This window comes from Biomphalaria glabrata, chromosome 1 (assembly GCF_947242115.1).
Source record: "Biomphalaria glabrata chromosome 1, xgBioGlab47.1, whole genome shotgun sequence".
Lineage (NCBI taxonomy): Eukaryota > Metazoa > Mollusca > Gastropoda > Planorbidae > Biomphalaria > Biomphalaria glabrata.
This window is the reverse complement of record NC_074711.1, coordinates 16,718,837-16,740,247: the sequence shown is the minus strand read 5'-3', so window position 1 is coordinate 16,740,247 and position 21,411 is coordinate 16,718,837. Positions and strand designations below refer to the sequence as shown.

General features: G+C 36.0%; 2 protein-coding genes across 10 annotated transcripts in view; both read right to left on the bottom strand.

The window, feature by feature from the left end:
* Positions 1 to 681: 681 nt before the first annotated feature.
* On the bottom strand, positions 682 to 2,746 carry LOC129925390 (fibropellin-3-like). Its single transcript, XM_056025188.1, has 4 exons — positions 2,586 to 2,746; positions 2,270 to 2,413; positions 1,818 to 1,961; positions 682 to 892 (listed from the first exon to the last, which is right to left on the bottom strand). Exons 1-4 carry the CDS (start codon positions 2,635 to 2,637, stop codon positions 762 to 764), a joined length of 471 nt encoding a protein of 156 aa, XP_055881163.1. The 5' UTR covers positions 2,638 to 2,746; the 3' UTR covers positions 682 to 761.
* Positions 2,747 to 8,517: 5,771 nt separating this feature from the next.
* LOC106065117 (deleted in lung and esophageal cancer protein 1-like) overlaps positions 8,518 to 21,411 on the bottom strand; it is a 35,848-nt gene continuing 22,954 nt past the window's right edge. For all 9 annotated transcript variants that reach the window (XM_056025163.1, XM_056025150.1, XM_056025157.1 and 6 more), the window contains 9 exons: positions 17,444 to 17,622; positions 16,903 to 17,016; positions 16,085 to 16,173; positions 15,521 to 15,596; positions 14,793 to 14,981; positions 12,973 to 13,092; positions 11,984 to 12,137; positions 11,194 to 11,613; positions 8,518 to 10,870 (listed from right to left, as the gene is read on the bottom strand). In XM_056025163.1, coding sequence (XP_055881138.1) covers positions 11,435 to 11,613; positions 11,984 to 12,137; positions 12,973 to 13,092; positions 14,793 to 14,981; positions 15,521 to 15,596; positions 16,085 to 16,173; positions 16,903 to 17,016; positions 17,444 to 17,622 — 1,100 coding nt within the window. In that variant the 3' untranslated portion in view covers positions 8,518 to 10,870; positions 11,194 to 11,434. The remainder of the gene's footprint in view (positions 10,871 to 11,193; positions 11,614 to 11,983; positions 12,138 to 12,972; positions 13,093 to 14,792; positions 14,982 to 15,520; positions 15,597 to 16,084; positions 16,174 to 16,902; positions 17,017 to 17,443; positions 17,623 to 21,411) is intronic.

The following is a 21,411-nucleotide window of genomic DNA, read 5'->3' as shown; positions in this document are numbered from 1 at the left end:
AATAAAACTATGTTTCAATGAAACCTTTCAAGCTTCCTTGTATGATGACAAAAAAAAAAGATTTTTTTTTTTCAAACAAAGAAAAATATTTGAAAACGCCTTGACTGCAACAACTCATAGGGACAACATCAAAGTGAGATGATGGACTGCGGGATTCGTATTATAATAAAACATTTCTTTATTGATTGGAAAATCAGGAAAGCGGTTCACTATTGGGGACAAACTTATTTTACCAGCTGCAATTGAGGTAATACAAACCTTGCTGCACAAACAAGACATCATAAAAAGAATCACACCGAGTAATAAAGACAGTACAAAGAAAGGTTGTCGAAATAGATCAGTGACTATCAGTCAGGCTCAGTCTTTAAGGGAGTACTTAAAAACACCAGAAGTGATTGATTTATAGATAATTGATATTGATAATTGAAGAATCTATTTTGAATTAATGGATCTTGGTTGGACTTAATCTAGTGAAAAGAACTTACTTCGCTTTTAAAAACAATAGAATCCCCCCCTCCCCCCCAAAAAAAATATGTTTTCTCATCGATTGTTTCAAATACTACATCATTGTGGGTTGTTGTGTTTTTTTTTTTGGGTCCCCATTAACTCGTCACATTGCAGCCTTCACACATTTCTTTTCACTTTATTCTATGACAAAGAAAAATGTAAAACACAAAGCTATTTATATCTGAAACAATATTTTTACATTTATTTAGTTAGTTTCTTTTTCTTGCATCAAAGACAAAATGTAAATTTTGACATTACACAAGTGTCGACTGACATCTGTTTCCGGCGAAACCCACAGGACACAGACAATATGGCGCATCTGCTGGTGCTGTACAAATACCTCCATTTTCACAATGATAATTAACACAAGGGTCACGTGATATAACTGGAAATAAAAAATATAAAAGAAGTTATTCCGGGACGCCCCAATCAAACACATTCATTATATTATTGACTGATGGAGTATCTTAGTAGTCAATAAAATACTAAGGTAGACCAACTAAGAAACATATCAAGATTGATATCAACAGAAGTTAGGGAAAAAAAGCACAGAACAGACCCAAACATAAAAGAGAGGTCCTTGATCACGTATGGTAAACTCAGGCTAAAGATGCTGCATTCTGTTGTTTTCAAATGCATGATTTGTCCAAACCGAAGTGCAAGTGTGGCGTTAGAGCCTCCTCTGACGCATTCGTATCTCAAAAAACAATCAGTTTGGAAAGCATATAGTTCCCTAGTCAGTGATCATGTTTAATAATGATCCCATAATGCAAACGCTTTACCACTCAGTCACCGCGCCTCAACCTTGTGTGTAGTACTGTAACTGTAGACTTCAATTAAAAATCTGATTTGCAAAAGATAAAGGTTAGGGGTAGGGGATAATATTGAAAATTACTTTTAGTAAGAAAATCTCAACAAAAAAAATTGCCTCAAAAAATTTACAACCTCAAAAGAATATGTTCGTTTTTGTACAATCTTCTTGAGAATTCCATGCTTTGACCTACTTTTTGGGTGAATTTTCAACTTTCTGAAGTTCGTGGTTTGATTTATCTTTTAATTCAGAGATAATATTTGTTGTCTTGTATTCTCTGTAGTAATCATTGATTTAAAAATAGATTTGTAACATTAGGCCTACGAGATAACGTTTACAATCTGATACAAAGAAGGCATACAAGACTTCATTTAAAGCTATGCTGGTATTGCGACTCTGGAGTGTAGGAGCTACCTACTTCTTTTGCATTTCATAGTCTTATCAATGTATTTTCTAATAGTGAATAAAAAGCTACCTACTTCTTATGTATTAGACTTACCAATACGTTTGCCTATATGGGTTGCTATTGTACAATGAGTTCCGGTGAATCCTACTGGACAAACACAGTACGGGGCGTCAGCTGGGGCAGTACAATGGCCCCCATTAGCACATTGGTAGTTAGCACATGGATCCCAAATGAATCCTGTAAATATGAATGTAGCAGTCATTACGTATGTAATTTGTCTTCAATCAATGATATTCTAAAATATTGCAAAGTCACAGAATACAGGCGGTGCTTTTAAAGAACCTATGAACATCTATCTATGTATCTATTTATCTATCTATCTATCTATTTATCTATCTATATGTCTGTATGTCTGTTTGTATATATTAGTAAGATATACGGAAATTAATTTGAATTGCACTTGTAATCAGAGAACAATGTACGAAATACAATACAATACGTTATTCTGGATAAAATAAAAGAAATTAATTAAACAGAAAAAAAACCTATTTGTCTTCCAACAGGTACTGCTGTTTGACAGTGAGAGCCTGAAAATCCTGAAGGACAAACGCAATGCGGAAAGTCCGCGGGGGCAGTGCAATGACCACCGTTGAAGCAATGATAGTTATGGCAGGGATCCAGAAGTTGAGCTGAAATGTATACCAAACCAATTGATGACAATAAAGTGTTACCAACTACTATGACAAATATTACCCTACGATCAGAACGCAAGAAGATGAGCACTATGAATCTTACTATAAAATGCGCTAAGGTTAAAAAGGATTTTCATTATTTCAAGAATTATACACTGTTTAGACTCACCATGAGCTCCCAGAGCTAGAAATGCTGTAATAACAACTGCCAAATGCGCCATCGTCAAGTGAAGATTTCTGCTGTCTCAATGATTTTCTTTTCAAAACTAAACTGAATTTTGTTAGGGGTTAACACATTCTGTAGAATTAGATCTTAGTACGTGAGAAATTAACATATTGTTACGAATCTCACTATCCAGGCTCTCTGCAAACTGCACCATACACCACCAACTTAAAGAACTTGACAAGTCAGGGCTCCAAAATAACGTAAAGGTTTAATGTCCATAAATAACAGCCAATACTGTACAATTAGAGCACGTAGAACAGTACAAATAGCTCTGCGATAACAAATATCTATCCGATAACACCGTTCCGCCGTATCAAGTCTTGCACTGGCCTCTCCGTCTCGTTCCGGGCTTGCACTGGTTCAACAGTTCGGGACTGACTTCACACACTTGGGCTCGTTGTGTCGGACTCGATCACAGACCAAGATCAAGACGCCGTTCGTCTCAACTGTACTTGACAGTACTCCGCACTGAACCGTCGTAATGCTCCGTACAGAACCACACCGTTGAACTGTGCTGTAGTCGACCGTGTTCTGAACTCCTGTCGTGAACCCGCTTTCTGAACCATCTTGACTGCGACACCTCCGCTCTTTAAATAGGGTCCCTACTGGCCTTCTAGAACCGGACAGAACGTCGCTCGACCATTCTGGGACGCTCCTGAGCTCTGTTCACGACGCTTTCATCGCCATCCACGTGGAACTCAGAAAACGTTTTCTTCTCCTCCAGTTAGCCTTCATCTGGTTGTATCGACCTCGTGATCGCATGGTCATCCATATTGCACTCAGCTAAAGTCGCCTTCTTCTTCTTCTCCGCCAGTTGGTTTTCATGTGGCTGCAGTTATTTCTTGGTAGAATCACCATGCACGTTGGACTACGCAAACGCCGCCTTCTTCTTTTCCTCCAGTTGATCGTCCTCTTGTTGCAGTGACGTTGTGGTTGCATCGCTCTCTTGTCGTTTGGTACTGAGGGCAGCCACTTGACACATGGAGAGGTATAGGATGTAAGGGCAGGGATTACCAAGATTGTTGACCAAAGAGGTGGCTTCATAGGGCTTTGCGAAGAAGGACTAGAATGGGCTTCAAATCCACAGGACAGGGGGGAATTGTGGGACAGATCATCATCTTCAGCCTTGTCTGGAGGGCATGCTTGTGGGGCAGGTTGGTAACACTCCTCGTGCAAAGGTCCCTCGTCTTCGGCTTCAGGCTCCATTCGGCTTTCTTCACCACCATCAGGACCTCTCTCTCTCGTATCAGTATCGGGCCAATCGCCTGTTGGTTTCAGACCTGGTCGATGACTTTCATCGTGCGAATGTCCATCAACTTCAACGTCAAGCTTCCTTTGATTCTCTTTACCACCATCAGGACTTTCATCTCCAGTCTTGGCAGCTGGACCAACGTCTGTTAGGTCCGGACCTGGCTGGTATCTCTCGACTTGCATATGTCTCTCAACGGTTTCGTCAGGTTTCAATGGGTCCTCGTGATCACCACCAAGGCTCCTCTCTCTGGTTTTAGCATCTGAACGAACGTCTGAGTTGATGATTCTCTCCTCCACAGCAGGTATGCGTTGGTTCATAGCGGCTATCTTGGTGTTCATGGCATCTAACTTGGAATTGATCTTTTCCAGCAAGTTAGATTCGACTTCAAAAAGATATGTGTCCGGATCTTCTTTTTCTTCCAAAATGTCATCTCGGAGGCGTGCTTGTAAGGTTTCTTTATTTCCACTCGTTTTCAGATCTCGATCACGGAGTTCTTGCTTCAGTTCTCTAAATTCAAGTTCGTACAGCAGTTTCAGACGAGCCATAGTAGATCCGATCCAATCCGATTCCGATCCGATCCCACTTCTGACACCAGTGTTACGAATCTCACTATCCAGGCTCTCTGCAAACTGCACCATACACCACCAACTTAAAGAACTTGACAACTCAGGGCTCCAAAGTAACGTAACACTTTAATGTCAATAAATAACAGCCAATACTGTACAATTGGCAACACCTACACTGTACAAATATCTCTCCGATAACACCGTTCCGCAGTATCAACTCTTGCACTGGCCTCTCCGTCTTGTTCCGGGCTTGCACTGGATTCAACAGTTCAGGACTGACTTCACACACTAGGCTCGTTGTGTCGGACTCGATCGCAGACCAAGATCAAGACGCCAGTCGTCTCAACTGTACTTGACAGTACTCCGCACTGAACCGTCGTAATGGTCCGTACAGAACCACACCGCTGAACTGTGCTGTAGTCGACCGGACTGTAGTGAACCGGGCTCTGAACCCCTGCCGTGAACCTTGCTGTAATGAGCCCCTTTTCTCGACCGTCTTGACTGCGAAACATCCTCTCTTATATAGGGTCCCTACTGGCCTTCTAGAACCGGACAGAACGTCGCTCGACCATTCTGGGACGCTCCTGAGCTCTGTTCACGACGCCGATCCTACTCGAACCTTCATGTTGTTAACTCGTCTCGGCCGATCGTCGTAACTCGTCACGGTTGACCGCTCGTCTAGCGCTGGCCTGGGGCGATTTGCGTCGGCTGACTACACTCACACCACTACCCCCATCTGTGCCACCACCAGGTTTATAACAATATGATTTTTTTTAAACATAATAAAGTTATTGGCATTCTGTCTTTGCAGCTTTCTCTCTCTCTCTCTCTCTCTCTGTCTGTCTCTTTCTTTCTCAATCTCTCTCTTGAAAAGTGTGTCCATTCTGTATTTTTTTCTTCAGTTGCATTTAGTTCTTAATAGTCTGAAAACACGTTTGTAATATAGTAGGCTATTTATAAATTTTAAAATTAATACCTCAGATAAAATATTTGATATTTGTTCACATCATTTAAAATTTACTGACCCGAACAGACATTATGATAGCGTATTTTAATTTTTAGACCCCATCTGTTTATGTGATATTTTAGCAGACTCATTTTAGCGGCCCCCGAATGAGCAATAGTCGCTATTAGTTTAGTGTGGTCTGTGTCCGCCCGTCCCATTTAGATCTAAACTTGAACAGATATTGACAATCCGATACCATGATATTTTAGATCCTTCAAAGTTCTGATGTAACGGCTACGTTTTTTTCTGAAAACGAAAAATTTAATTTTTAATTTTTTTATAATTATCTATGCAAGCAATTTTTTCAACAACAAAAAATACACTATTTTTACAACTAATCATTATTAATGGTTAAAAAAATACAAAAAAAAAAAAAAAACACGGGAAACTATTTAGTAGGTGAGATCATTATTTACAATATTTGTAACACATCTATGCGAACAGTTTTTTATTTTTGGGGGTTAAAAAATTTGCTTTTAAAAAATTTTGCTATTAAACTAATTACTTCATGTCAAGCTATTTACTAATATTTTTAAAAAAATGTTTACTTTTAAAAAAAGGAAACATCTTCTTTTTAGTATGCATAAAATATATCAGAAAATAAAAACGAACTGCTCTTTCCTAATGATCCATTTCCTTAAACTGTGTATAAATGTAAAGATCAGCGTTTCTCAAATGTGAACATCTTTCTCATGATAAATATTAGAAGCGATACGCAGTCAGCAACATTTTTGTTACCGACGATGGTATTTTAAGAAAAGTAACAGTATCCTACCAAATAAATTTTTCATTGAATCGTCAACTCTTACAATTAATTCCTGTATCTTAAGTCCCAGAGGACTGGCAAAAGGGAGTGATTGTAAAGCTTCCAAAAAAGGGCAACTTGGCAGACTGCAACAACTGGAGGGGCATTACTCTCCTCTCTGTCCCAGGCAAAGTTTTCAGCACTGTTTTGTTGAGACGGCTTCAACAGTCTGTAGATGAAAGGCTCAGAGAAGAACAAGCAGGTTTCCGAAGAGGCAGATCATGTACAGAGCAGATTTTCGTTTTACGAAATATCATAGAACAAAGTCTTGAGTACCAACAACGGCTAACGATCAGTTTTGTGGACTTCAAAAAAGCATTTGATAGTGTCCACCGAGAATCACTATGGAAAATAGTTAGAGAATACGGCATCCCAGAAAAATTCGTCCAGATCCTACGACACCTTTACAGTCAGTCTAGTTGCTGCATAAAAACAGAAGAGGGAACAACAGAGTTTTTTACAATCGAGACAGGTGTGAGACAGGGGTGCATCTTATCTCCCTTCCTTTTCCTCCTAGCCATCGACTACATAATGAGGAGAGCAATGAACCAGACTGCCTTTGGTATTCCATGGCATGAACAACTCCGATTGACGGACTTGGACTTTGCTGATGATGTTGCACTACTCGGGGCTACAAATAAATGCATTCAAGAAATGACGGAGAGCCTAGACAGAGAGGCACCCAAAATTGGCCTCCGCATAAACTTGGATAAGACTAAAATTATGCGAGTGGGATATAAGGCAAAGGGTGTCCCCGTCAGACTTGGCGAGTCAAAGCTTGAAGAGCTGGACAAGTTCACGTACCTTGGCAGCATCATAACAAATGATGGAGATGCTTACCATGATGTAGCATGCCGAATAGGAAAGGCAGGGAGCATTTTCCAAAGGCTGCAGCCTATTTGGACTAGCCAAGCCATTGGACTCGAGACAAAAATACACCTTCTCAACACAATCGTCATTCCAACTGCTACATATGCATGTGAGACGTGGAAGTCATCTGTCAAAATTGAGAAAAGACTAAATGTGGCTCAACAAAGATGGCTGAGACGGATTTTGGGAGTCAGTTACACAGACCGGATCTCAAACAAGGAAATCCTATGCCGAACTGGGAGTCGAACACTTAGTGAGGTTGTGACTGAGCGTCGCATGAGGTTTGCGGGACATGTTCTACGTCAAAATGAATTACGCACACCAAGAGTTGCGATAACATGGAAGCCAAAACGAGGAAAGCGCAAACAGGGACGTCCTCGTATTACCTGGCGACACACCTTCATGGAGGACCTCAGAACAGTGGACACCAGGTGGGAGGAGGCTTCAGACATTGCCAGTGACAGATCATTATGGAGACAGCTTGCCGCCCAGTGCGCCGAACGGCGCGGGAGGACCTAAGTAAGTAAGTAAGTAAGTGGTGAATATGTTCCGTAATATTAAAACAAGAACAGTTAAATAAAAAGAAAACAATTTTATCTAGCAGAGTATTTTTACATTGTTACAAAGCTTATATCAACTCACTCTGCCTGTCTGTCTGGAGCAATTTTCGAACACGTTATTTCTCCCACGCTCAATCTTAGATCAAGTTGAAATGTTCCACAATAATTTATAATAGGCTTACCTGACAAAACAAGAACCACTTTTAAAAAAGTAACCATTTAGTTAATTAATTATTCTGAGTTACCTATGGAAAGAAATTGTACTTGACAGATGAGGCGGTGTAAGCTGAATTAGTCCCCTTTATACATTATGTAATTAGTCTTCGCTTAAAACTTTGAAACTAACAATAGATAGCTATGAAACCTTCAGTTTTCATTAGCACTTCGCTGGCATAGTGGTTAGTGTATTGGCTTGAAAAGGCTTGAACCTTGAATTCGGATTCAAGTCGTACAACTTGTTTTTTTTTATATAAAATACATTTAAAAGGCTATCACAGCAACCCCCCTTTTTTCCAAACTGGTCCAGACAAGTGATACGTTCATAGCGCACTGAGAACATTAAAAGATTGTAGATATTGAAGACAAATACAATTTGTAGGCCTAAAAATATTTCTAATAACACATGTATTATAGTTAGTTTAGACTAATCCAAACTAATTGATACATTTACACTTTTTTAAAGTATGTTTTAATTTTGCTTGTTTAAATATTTATTATTATTAATGATATTAATGGTATTATTATTTACAATTATTAATACAAAAATTAAACACGTTAGAATAGAATGAAACATTGTAATGACAATTTAAGAGTTACCTTCCTTTAATAGATTTCCTACTGTATGGCCTCTTTCAGACGTCAAACGACTAGGATCATCTAATAAAAATGAGATGAATGCCAGGGCATTAGCTATGGTCGGAAAGGTGTCGCTCACACAGCAGTTCCCCAATCTCCACGCAGCTAATGTATACAAAGGAACGGCAAGTGCTGATAGTTTGGGAACAGTTGTAGCATTCTGTGTTGCAAACTGTCTAAGTGTCTCCAGTTCCTGATTTTCCCTCAGAGTTGACCCCTGAAATCTTTCCCGTGTTTGGGAATAGTTGCAAGCAGCAGAGATTTGAATTGGAGTTTTCCTTGTCCTATATGGATATAGCCAGCCAAGGCGAAAGAACTCGTTCTGCCCGAATCTCACCAGTTGAATCGCCAGTTACTTGCCTTTGCCCCTTCTGTAGGAGTTTCATTGCATGTAATGATTCACACTGATTTGTTGTTTTACTCTTTTGATCAATAGACCAGAGATTCGATTCAAGAACAATAAATATCAAATGGTTTTAAGAAAAATTATGTAATTATTTGAAACATTCAAATTCTTATTTTTAAAAATTATCTTACAAGAGCCCGTTTAAGTCACTATCGTTCGTGGGCCCGGAGCAGTAGCTTCCTGTCCACTGCTTAGGCCTACTATGAAATCCAAGAAGTAAAAAAAACAAAAATAAAAAAGAATTCAGTGCTGCCCTTGTTGCATTAATGTACGTCTAATAATGCAACAAGCACAGCTCTAGTTGCAATGTGAAGCTAACAATGTAACAAGAACTGACTCGATTATCTATTAGGTTTATATGTGTAACTCAGTTAACTTGTGAATTAAGCCATGTGAAGACTCAAGCAGGCTAGAATACTAGATTAGATGCGCGCTAGCTTCTAGAGCATATACGCATAACTCGATTCTATGGTACTGAATTCCCTTAAGTCGAGACTTAGAACACAAATAACATAAAAAGTTGTTATTAAATCAATCCCTCCTTAAGATACAAATCTTTACAAATTTCTGTAAACGTTTGTTATAGGAAGACATCAAATTCTTCTATGAACAGTCCACAGCTAATTATCTTACAACTGGAACTTTATGGATGTTGTTGTTGATTTATTCAAATACGAAACTAAATTCCACCATTTCATAAATACAAAGAAACATTGACAAAGACAAAGATTGTTTTATGTATCAGATGTTCCAATAGGAATGAAGATTGTTACACCCTAACCCAAACCAGCTGCAAGATGGCAGGAGATGGAAGCTGTCAGGCTTCAAACCCAGGACTAATGAGACAGCAGTCCAAAGCACATACCACATGGCCACACAGAATAATATGAACATTTGTAAATCTCCATGGACTAAGGCTCCATGCTGAGATTAATCCCCTATAGCAGGGTCTATGTGAATGTACAAGACAGAAGTCCCTTCAAACTTATTTTACTAAAGCACACCATGTACAGTGTGAGATAAATTGCAAAACTAAAATGATTGTGTCTCTTTAACCTTACACATGAAATCATAAACAAAATATTTCCCTTTTTTTTTCTTTTATTAATAAAAATTACTTTATAAGCACAAATAGTAAATATATCAAAAGAAACCAATAGAGAAAATTATTAAACTGTTAAATGTAAATGAGCAAGAAGGCAATTTAAAAAAATACAACATGATTAAAGATTTTAAATACAAAACTAACGCAGATAAAAGTTTCTTTTCATTGTACACAGTATAGATTGACAGTATGGCAAAATATACTTTCATGTATCACAAAATATTTTCATGTATCACAAAATATCACAGTGATTGTGGGGAAATAGAATATACATTTCATTGGAATATATTTGTTTAAATTATAAATAAAACTAAAACTTAGAGTATTAATTTTAATCATACAAGCAAAAATTTAAATTACTGCTTTTCTTAACATAATATTTTTATAAACATAGATCAAACATGAATTTTAAGTTAAAAACTTTTTCTTAACTTATAATCATTCTATATTATTTCTTTAGAAAATATATCTCTGAGATAATTCAATTTTAATGAGGCCAAAACTTGTATGGCTTGCTTAAAAAGATCTACATATTTGTCTTATAAATTACAGATTATTAACCATTAGTTTAGTCATGCTAATAATTCTGATGTCATTTTATGGGTTTATTAACCCTCACAGAACAGAATACCTGGCTTAAATATAGTGAAATAACCATCAACATATTTAAATTTTCTAACTACACATTCAGTATCGCCTCGTATTTGCCATCATAAGATCCTATTCCTGTTACAAGAAGGCTGCGGGGTATTTCCCCCAGAATGCCTTGCACTTGAAACACAACATTGTAGCACTCCGAATGCCTAAAAAAATAAAATGGTAAACAAAGTCTACATTTTTTAATGCAAAATTCTGTATTTATAAAATAAAACAATACATTTAAATTTTTATTTTTTATAAAGCTTGAAAGCTTAAGCTGTGTTATTTAAATAGACCCACTCAACCCATTCTAAATTCACAACAAAAGGATTAGAAGCAATACACTTTTTACAGAAACCATTTCTTTATCATCTGTGCTAATAATTAAAGTTTTGTTTTTTACTTCCTTAATTGGCTTCATGCTGGAAATGTATTAGGTGCAGCTAGTGTATAATTGTAAGAATTTGAAAAAGGAGATGCTGCTTACGGAGGTGTGAAAGAAATGGCAATCGCTGTCTTGTTATTACTGAGTTTGTCAATTTGAGCAGGCAGAACTCCCTCTGAGGGATGCACTTGGAACATGCTGTTGTCAAACTCATTATTGCTGTGTTCTGTGTGTAGATTAAAACCAAAAATTAATTTCACTCATGTAAGTGTTACCACATTCATTCAACTGACAGATAAAATAATCGGAAACCAAAACACTAGAACAATGCTTTTTATGTACATTAATGTACAATATGAAAACATTTATATTTCGATATTCTGTCATAATGTGTCAAGTTAGGTGTGAAAGAAATGGCAATCACTGTCTTGTTATTACTGAGTTTGTCAATTTGAGCAGGCAGAACTCCCTCTGAGGGATGCACTTGGAACATGCTGTTGTCAAACTCATTATTGCTGTGTTCTGTGTGTAGATTAAAACCAAAAATTAATTTCACTCATGTAAGTGTTACCACATTCATTCAACTGACAGATAAAATAATCGGAAACCAAAACACTAGAACAATGCTTTTTATGTACAATATGAAAACATTTATATTTCGATATTCTGTCATAATGTGTCAAGTTAGGTAAAAATCATTACAATTTGTTGAAGTTAATTTATATACCTACACAAATTTTCGCACGTTGTTGGTAAGACTAAGACAATGCCAAGGCCAATGCATTCCAAAGGAAAGTAAAGGTTAATTCCTGTGTTTAGTTTCAATATATCATCTGTCTAATTAACTTCTTAATTGTAAAGTGTATATCCACAGTGATAAAGAATCACTTACCTATCTGCATCTTCCAATAGCTGTCAGCAGCTCCTGTATTATACAGCATGAGCTCAATGATCCTTGTTTGACCCACAAGACAGGATTCAAAGTCAATACTGTTAGCAGACAACTCAAACTGAGGCACTGCCACCACACCAAGTATAGGGATAGTCTGCACAGACATGTCAAAGCAATTGTTGTTTCAGAGTAGCACAATTCAAAACAAATACGGCAAATAATGAATCAGGCCAAAAGTTGAACAGAGACACAGTTTTAAATGAAGCATTTATTATTTTTAATTTTTGGTTTCATAAATAAATGTCCAAAGACACACACTCCTTTGTGCTAAAGGAAGAGGAGCCCCCACTGTGTGGCTATTGTGACTCTTATCTAACCATGAAACATATCTTCCTTGATTGCCCCAGATACCAGGAGGGAAATACTTTGGAACAGACAACCTAATAACACTGACTGCATTGATCCTGGGTAGATTCTGGGCTTTATCCGGGAGGTGGAGTTGACTACTAAAATTTGAGTTGAGATCGGGCAAAGTACTTGTAAATAAATATATACATATTTACAACAGATTTTTATTAAATTATATATATTTTTACTGAGTAGTGAGTGGACTCTATTTTTAATAATTTACTTGTGTAACTTTAAGCACTTGAGCTATAAAGGGGATTATGGGCACGGCATGGCCTAAATTATGCTAATGTGCTAGAACCCAAAATATCCAATAGTATAGCAAGACAAAAAAATAAAACCTTTATTTTTATTTACTATCCCTATAGTAATATTTACCCTCACAAAAATAAATAGTTTGACATGGGATCATCAAGATGAAAACTTTAACTCTGTATTCATTAAGCCAACCACATTTTTAGCAATAATGAAATCAACTTAAACAACTTAACAACAAGTTAAAAGCTGACTATGTTTGCTGTTAAACCTTTTCAAATGAATGAAACATCTTTAAAATAAAAAGATAACTAAAAGTGGTTTACTTGTCTTGTTTTGTTGTCATAGTTGATGCTGAGTATATTCTTGATCTCCAGAGTGTCATCAATTCTCTCTGCAGTTTTGAGACTCAGCAAGGACTGTGACACTTGAAGCCCAACTTTAACCTGAAGAGAAGATGAAAGTCTTGGAGAAAAATTTTCATGAGAGACCAATCATGCAATGCACAGTGGCATCTGGAGTGGTCACTTTTTAACAACCACCAGTCATGCAATGCACAGTGGCATCTGGAGTGGTCACTTTTTATCAACCACCAGTCATGCAATGCACAGTGGCATCTGGAGTGGTCACTTTTTATCAACCACCAGTCATGCAATGCACAGTGGCATCTGGAATGGTCACTTTTTAACAACCACCAGTCATGCAATGCACAGTGGCATCTGGAATGGTCACTTTTTATCAACCACCAGTCATGCAGTGCAGTTGCATCTGGAATGGTCACTTTTTAACAACCACCAGTCATGCAGTGCACAGTGGCATCTGCAGTGGTCACTTTTCAACAACCACCAGTCATGCAATGCACAGTGGCATCTGGAATGGTCACTTTTTAACAACCACCAGTCATGCAGTGCACAGTTGCATCTGGAGTGGTCACTTTTTATTAACCACAAGTCATGCAGTGCACAGTTGCATCTGGAATGGTCACTTTTTAACAACCACCAGTCATGCAATGCACAGTGGCATCTGCAGTGGTCACTTTTTATCAACCACCAGTCATGCAATGCACAGTGGCATCTGGAATGGTCACTTTTTATCAACCACCAGTCATGCAGTGCACAGTTGCATCTGGAATGGTCACTTTTTAACAACCACCAGTCATGCAATGCACAGTGGCATCTGGAGTGGTCACTTTTTATCAACCACCAGTCATGCAGTGCACAGTGGCATCTGGAGTGGTCACTTTTTATTAACCACAAGTCATGCAGTGCACAGTTGCATCTGGAATGGTCACTTTTTAACAACCACCAGTCATGCAATGCACAGTGGCATCTGCAGTGGTCACTTTTTATCAACCACCAGTCATGCAATGCACAGTGGCATCTGGAATGGTCACTTTTTATCAACCACCAGTCATGCAGTGCACAGTTGCATCTGGAATGGTCACTTTTTAACAACCACCAGTCATGCAATGCACAGTGGCATCTGGAGTGGTCACTTTTTATCAACCACCAGTCATGCAGTGCACAGTGGCATCTGGAATGGTCACTTTTTATCAACCACCAGTCATGCAGTGCACAGTGGCATCTGGAATGGTCACTTTTTATCAACCACCAGTCATGCAGTGCACAGTGGCATCTGGAATGGTCACTTTTTAACAACCACCAGTCATGCAATGCACAGTGGCATCTGGAATGGTCACTTTTTAACAACCACCAGTCATGCAATGCACAGTGGCAATATGAATAAGTGTCCATATCTATATGTCGGTTGCATTTTACTAAAGTCTATCAAATATATATAATGAATACAGTGGGGGAAAAAAAAGATTTACAAACTGAAGTTTAATACATCAATTGTTTTAAACAAATAGAAACAAAATAAAATCTCATTATTTATTAATGAACAAAATAAAATCACATTATTTATTAATGAACAAAATAACTTTCACTTTTATTAATACCAAATTGTATTCAAGATATTGCGGGAAAAAAATATTCACAAGAAATGATAAGTTTACATGTGTATCACTCTAACTAAGCTGCCTTCAGAGAATGGAAAGAGTGACTATACACAGTATTAATTGTACAGATTGAAACCTAATACAAACCAAATAAATTGACAGTAATTTAGTTCAAAAGACACTTACCATAATGTGAGAACCCGGATTCAGTGTACACATGTTGGTTACCATTGCCTGTGAGGGTTGGTCATCTTCTGAAGTGGTGTCAAGGTCCACCAGTATGAAAGGTTTCTTGGCTCTGAGTAGAAAAGTCATCCTTGAGAGTGTGTTGTTAGTCAACATGACAGAAGATGTGCTCAGTGACTTTTTCAACATCTTAAATAAATAAAAACAAATTCAAATTATTGAATAGAAAGATTTATTTCATTACTATCTTAATTCAGCTATTCACTACTATATAAATATAGCTGTTCACTACTATCTACAGCTATTCACTACTATCTAAATACAGCTGTTTACTACTATATTAATAAAGCTATTCACTACTAACTGCAGCTATTCACTAAAATCTTAATACAGCTATTCACTGTGTTACAGATGTACACTTCACCAAATGGCATATTTTTTAAATATTCCTACCTATTTCTTTTAATTTCTCAATGACAAATCAAATATGAATATCTAGCTTATTACATTACTGGAACATAAAGTAGAAATGATTTTTTTTTAACTAATCTTACTTGTATTTAACTTAAAATGGTACAACAAAAAGAAATGAAAACAATGAAATTGGGGTTTCACAAGGTAATATTATGCATTCAAAGTGTGACTGGGTTTCACAAGGTAATATTATGCATTCAAAGTGTGACTGGGTTTCACAAGGTAATATTATGCATTCAAAGTGTGACTATCACCTTGCCATCTTTCATCAAATCACTCATTGCTGCCCTGATCACCAAACCTTCTTCATCCACTTCTTCAACAGTCAGCCTGAGACAAAATGATGTCAGTAGAAATTATTTTAATTCTTAAACATTTTCATTGATAGAAATATTCACTGAAAAGATCATACTTTTAGCAATCATTGTGTCTGTAGTAAAACTTGATCAGTATTAATACAATAAAAACTAAATAGAAGTAAGTTCTGATTTCAAATAAAAATATTAAGTGCAAATTTTGTTTTGAACCGAAAAATGTTCTAAGGCAAAAGACAGAGAGGAATGGAGAAAGATGGTTAACAAATCTTGCATGGTGCCCCAACGGTCCAACAGATTAGGGATAGGTAAAGATAAAGGTAAAAAATTGTTTTGAATTACATTTTTTTTAAATAGCTATCATAACACAGTTTATAAAACTGCAAATGTATTTCTTGTTTAGAGGTTCTAAAAATATGCTGTTTAAGATAAAATTTAAAAAAAACAGCTTTAGTAATATTATGGCCATGTTTAACTATCATCACATTATTAAATAATGCTTACATTGGCGGTATGAGGTTGGCTGTGAACTCTAACTGTAAATGGTCAATTTCATAAGCTTCAGATCTTGAGACTTTACTTTGCTCTTCAACCTGAGATTTATATCACATAAAAATATTTTCTTAAAATTTATGATCTTTGAGAAGCATAGATCTCAGCATTTAGATGCAATACAAAAAGAAGTAACATGAGCCTACAGCCTACAACTTTAGTTTATAGGCAATCACTTTATTTTGAACATGAATTTCAAACATTTCCCAAAACAATACATCTAATCAGAGATTCTCAACTCAAAGGACCAAATAAATATGTAACACTTAATGGACTGCCACCACAGGAACAGCTGTTTGGGTGCAGCACTCATGAGGTGCACCAACATGGGCACATATTGAGAAATGCTGCATTGATGGTGGGGTTTAAACCTGGACAACCATATTAGTATCTTAAGCCCTATTTTTATTTGACAATGCCCATAAGGTTTAAAACTATATATGGCTAATGTTATTTAAAGCTATATTAAAGATGTTCATTGTTGTCACATAATCAATGTTCTCCGTAAAGAACAAACTCAACATATAGTTCAATAGACTAGGGCACAATTGTTGTAACAATAACCTATCAAACCTTCTACATAACTAAATGGTAAAAAAAAAATGAACTTTTAAAATTGCTTCTATACATAATTTATGACATTGACTGCAAAGGTTATTTCTGCTTCAAGGATTTCTATATTTAAAAAAAAAGAGGTTTTCATAGTTTTTCTTTAAAGAAAAGCTAAGAGAGAGAATTAGTCAATTTTCTATTTTAAAAAAATTATTTACCAGCTTGTCCAAACTTAAGTAGCCATTTGCAAATCCAAGATAATCTATTCCATCAACTACATCACTGGGTAAAAATGACACATTGACATAGCTGGATCCATGGCCTGGCACTACCTGTACAAAAAACAAATATCTGAATAAACACTGGATTTTAAACTAAAAAAAAAAACGTTTGGATTTTAAATTTCAAAAAGTAACTTACGAAATTAATAAGCCCACCAAGCTTGAACAATAATTAACATAATGCTGTGAATAAAAGGGTTAATTGGTAGAATATTGTCATAGATTCAAAAATATCTATGACAGGACTTCACTGGCCTAAGGGTAATGATAGAAATCGCTGCCTGGAAACTTAGGATAAATAAATTCTTATATCCTAATATGACGAGACACAACGTTGCATGAGTGGGTGATGTAGCATGTTTAATAAAAGATCATTTGTGTCATATATCTAGTGCAAGATAAACTACAGGTTTAAAGGAGAATTACTAGAAATATTTTCTTTTTCATCCAATTTAAGCTGATTTTTCAGATGACTTACCAACTGTTTGGGTAGTATTGAAAAGGGTTCCTTAATAGGGTCACCTTCATGAGGCCTGAGGAAACAAGATACAACTTGAGGCCTGTTGTCTGGGACATCACTTTCCATAAAGTTGGATGAAACAAGGTCAATTGTTCTAATCTCTGAAGAGCTGAGTTTCAGTAGACACAATGATGAGTCTTAAAGATAAAAGAAAAATAAATCCTCTGATTTTAAATGCTTAAACTACAAAGAAATTTAAATATTTATTTCTTATCTTATCTTATATAATACAGACGTTACTTCAAAAAAGAAGATGATTATGTCCTACGCGTCATGCATTTAGTCATGCATATTAACCAATGACTTAAATTCTGCCAAGTCACTGGTTTTCCTGGCTAGCTCAGGCAACCCATTCCATGCTCTAATAGCACTAGGGAAGAAGGAGTATTTGTACAAATTTGTCCTAGCATATGGGACGAGGAATGTGCCTTTATCTTTGTGTCTTTCAGAGTATTTTATTAAATTTTGTTTTTGTATTTGAAGATTATGGTTCAGTGTTTTATGTATTATTGCTACTTTACTTTTGAGCCTTCTGTCCTGAAGGCTTTCTAAATTTAGTGATTTTACTAAAGGTGTTACTCTAGTCAAATGTGAATATTCGTTTGTTATGAATCGCACTGCTCTATTTTGTGTCTGTTCCAGTTTCTTAATGTTTTCTTGAGTTGAGGGGTCCCAAACAGTGGATGCATATTCTATTATTGGCCTAACCAAGGTTAAATAACATTTTAGTTTTATTTTCTTATTTGATTTATAGAAATTTCTTTTAATAAATCCTAATGCTTTGTTTGATTTTTTTGTAGTTTCATCAATATGTGGATTCCATGACAGTTTTTTATTTATTATAACACCTAGGTATTTTGCGTTTTTAGTCTGTGTTACTGGTTTGCCATGAATAAGATAAGTGGAATTAATTTGTTTTAGTTTTTTTGTTACTCTTAACAACTGACATTTTTCTGGGTGGAAAGACATGCTCCAATTTGATTCCCATTTCTGAAACTCATCGAATTCTCTTTGTAAAATATCTGTGTCTTGTGTTGTTTTTATTGTTCTATATATTATGCAATCGTCTGCAAATAATCTGACTTTTGTTCCTGAAGTAATGCAATTTGGTAAATCATTTATGTAAATTAAAAATAGTAGTGGACCCAAGACTGTTCCTTGAGGTACACCTGAGTTTACTGTTATCGGTGTTGATTTAGAACCATTTATTATTACAGTTTGTTCTCTCCCTATCAGAAAGTCTTTAATCCACTGATGCAGTGGACCATTAATGCCGAAATATTTTAATTTTTTAAGCAAACTATGGTGGTGAACTTAGTCAAAAGCCTTAGAAAAATCTAGTAAGATAGCATCTATTTGTTCACTATTATCTAAACCTTTTGAAAAATCATCAATTAGTCCTATTAGTTGTGTTTCACATGATCTATATTTCCTAAAGCCATGTTGGTATGGTGTGAGGACATTATGTTTGTCTAAGTGGTTTATGATGTTGCTACATATTATGTGTTCTAGGATTTTACATGTGATGCTGGTAAGTGATACTGGTCTGTAGTTTCCTGGGTCAGATTTTTCTCCTTTTTTAAATAGGGAGGTGACATTAGCTTCTTTCCAGTCCTTTGGTACTCTGCCCTGGTTAAGTGAAGCCTGAAAGAGTATTTTGAACACTGGGGCTAGCTCATTACTTAGTTCTTTGAGTAATCTAGCTGGAATACCATCAGGTCCAGAAGCTTTATTTGGTTTGGTGTTGGCTAATAGTTTTTGAATTCCATTTTCTTGTACTACTATATCTTCTATGTTGTCTACTTGGTTCAAATTCAGTAATATGTCTTTGTCTCCTGGGGCTGAGAATGCTGATGCAAAGTATTTGTTTAGAATGTTTGCTTTAGTTTCATTATCATTATGTATTATGTTATGTTCATCTTTTAATGGCGCTACACCTGTTGTTTCCATTTTCTTAGACTTAATGTATGACCATAGGTTTTTGTTGTTATCTTTAGATATTACATTGTTTATGTATTCACTCTGCAGCTGTCTGCTTACTTTTTGGGTTAAGTGTTTAATTTTTATATACTTTTTGTAAACTCTTTCTGCATTAGTTTTTTTAAATTTTCTATATAGGTTTTCCTTCTGTTTACAAAGCTTCTTTAGTCTATTATTAAACCAGCATTTATTTATTTTGTTTGATGTGTATTTAGTTGGTATATGATTTTCTATAATGCTTTTAAGATGGTTTTTAATGAAATTCCAGAGGTCATCGACTGGTTGGTTAATGTCTTTTTCTAATAAGAATGTTTGTTGAAAGTTTAATGCAGCTTGGTGTAGTTGTGTTAGGTTACATTTATTCCAGAGTAAGATTTTTCTTTTGGGTTTTGTATTGGCTACTGCTTTTATCTGACTGTGTATTTTTATTATCTCATGGTCTGATAGACCAGGGATAATATCATAATCAACTACTAATCCAGGTCTGTTGGTTAAGAAGAGATCTAATGTGTTGTTTAATCTAGTTGGCTTTTTAATGATTTGATCTAAACTTAGGTTGTGTAAAGTTTCTATGAAAAGCTCATTTATGTCCTTAAGGTTTTGGTGTTTATCTATGGTTAGTGTTTTCCAATTTATATCAGGTAGGTTGAAATCACCCATAATCCAAAAAACTGCATTTTTATTTGTCTCTTTAAGTGTAGTTTAACTGTTGCATTATAAAAGTGTGATGTGGTTGTGAATAATTTTTTGTTTAAAGTACTAGGCCTGTAATTTTCATGATCATTTCATAGCATGGTAGATTCTTATTTTATCTTATCTTATATAATACAGACGTTTCTTCAAAAAAGAAGATGATTACATGCTATGCTTCATGCATTTAGTCATGCATATTAACCAATGACTTCAATTCTGCCAAGTCACTGGTTTTCCTGGCTAGCTCAGGCAACCCATTCCTTGCTCTAATATCACTAGGGAAGAAGGAAAATTTGTACAAATATGTCCTAGCATATGGATCGAGGAATGTGCCTTTATCTTTGTGTCTTTCAGAGTATTTTATTAAATTTTGTTTTTGTATTTGAAGATTATGGTTCAGTGTTTTATGTATAATTGTTACTTTACTTTTGAGTCTTCTATCCTGAAGGCTTTCTAAATTTAGTGATTTTACAAAAGGTGTTACTCTAGTCAAATGTGAATATACATTTGTTATGAATCTCACTGCTCTATTTTGTGTCTGCTCCACTTTCTTAGTCTTCTGACAAAACATGTCTCAGGCTCATACATTATTATTTCAATGATTAAGGAGATTATGAGAAATGCTTGTGAAAGTGGTAAAAAACAAAATGAGCCATTCATTTGATCTAAACACAATTAGCTCAACATTGTTTATGAGATTCCTGTATTATAGTAACTTATACCTACTAATAATAACCTTTAGCAACTTATAGTAACATATAGCAACTTAGTGTACAATCGGCATAATAAGAGAATTCTTTCAGACTTAACTTAATCAAAGTTTATCTACATTAAAATGGCTTGTGTATTTAATTATCAATAGGGGGCGCGGTGGCTGAGTGGTTAAGCGATGGGCTTCTGAACTTGAGGTCCTGGGTTTGAATCTCGGTGACGGCTGGGATTTTGAATTTCTGGATTTTTAGGGCGTCCCTGAGTCCACCCAACTCTAATGGGTACCTGACTTTTGTTGAGGAAAGTAAAGGCAGTTGGTCGTTGTGCTAGCCACATGGCACCCTACTGGTTAACCGTTGGCCATAGAAACAGATGACTTTAACATCATCTGCCCCATAGATCATTAGGTCTGAAAGGGAAACTTTACTTTTGCCCTATGTTCCATGAGGAACCCAAAGGAATGATGATGATGATGATTTAATTATCAATACAACAAACCGTCTGTTGAATGCAATTTTCTAAGAGCTTTAGACAACAAAAGG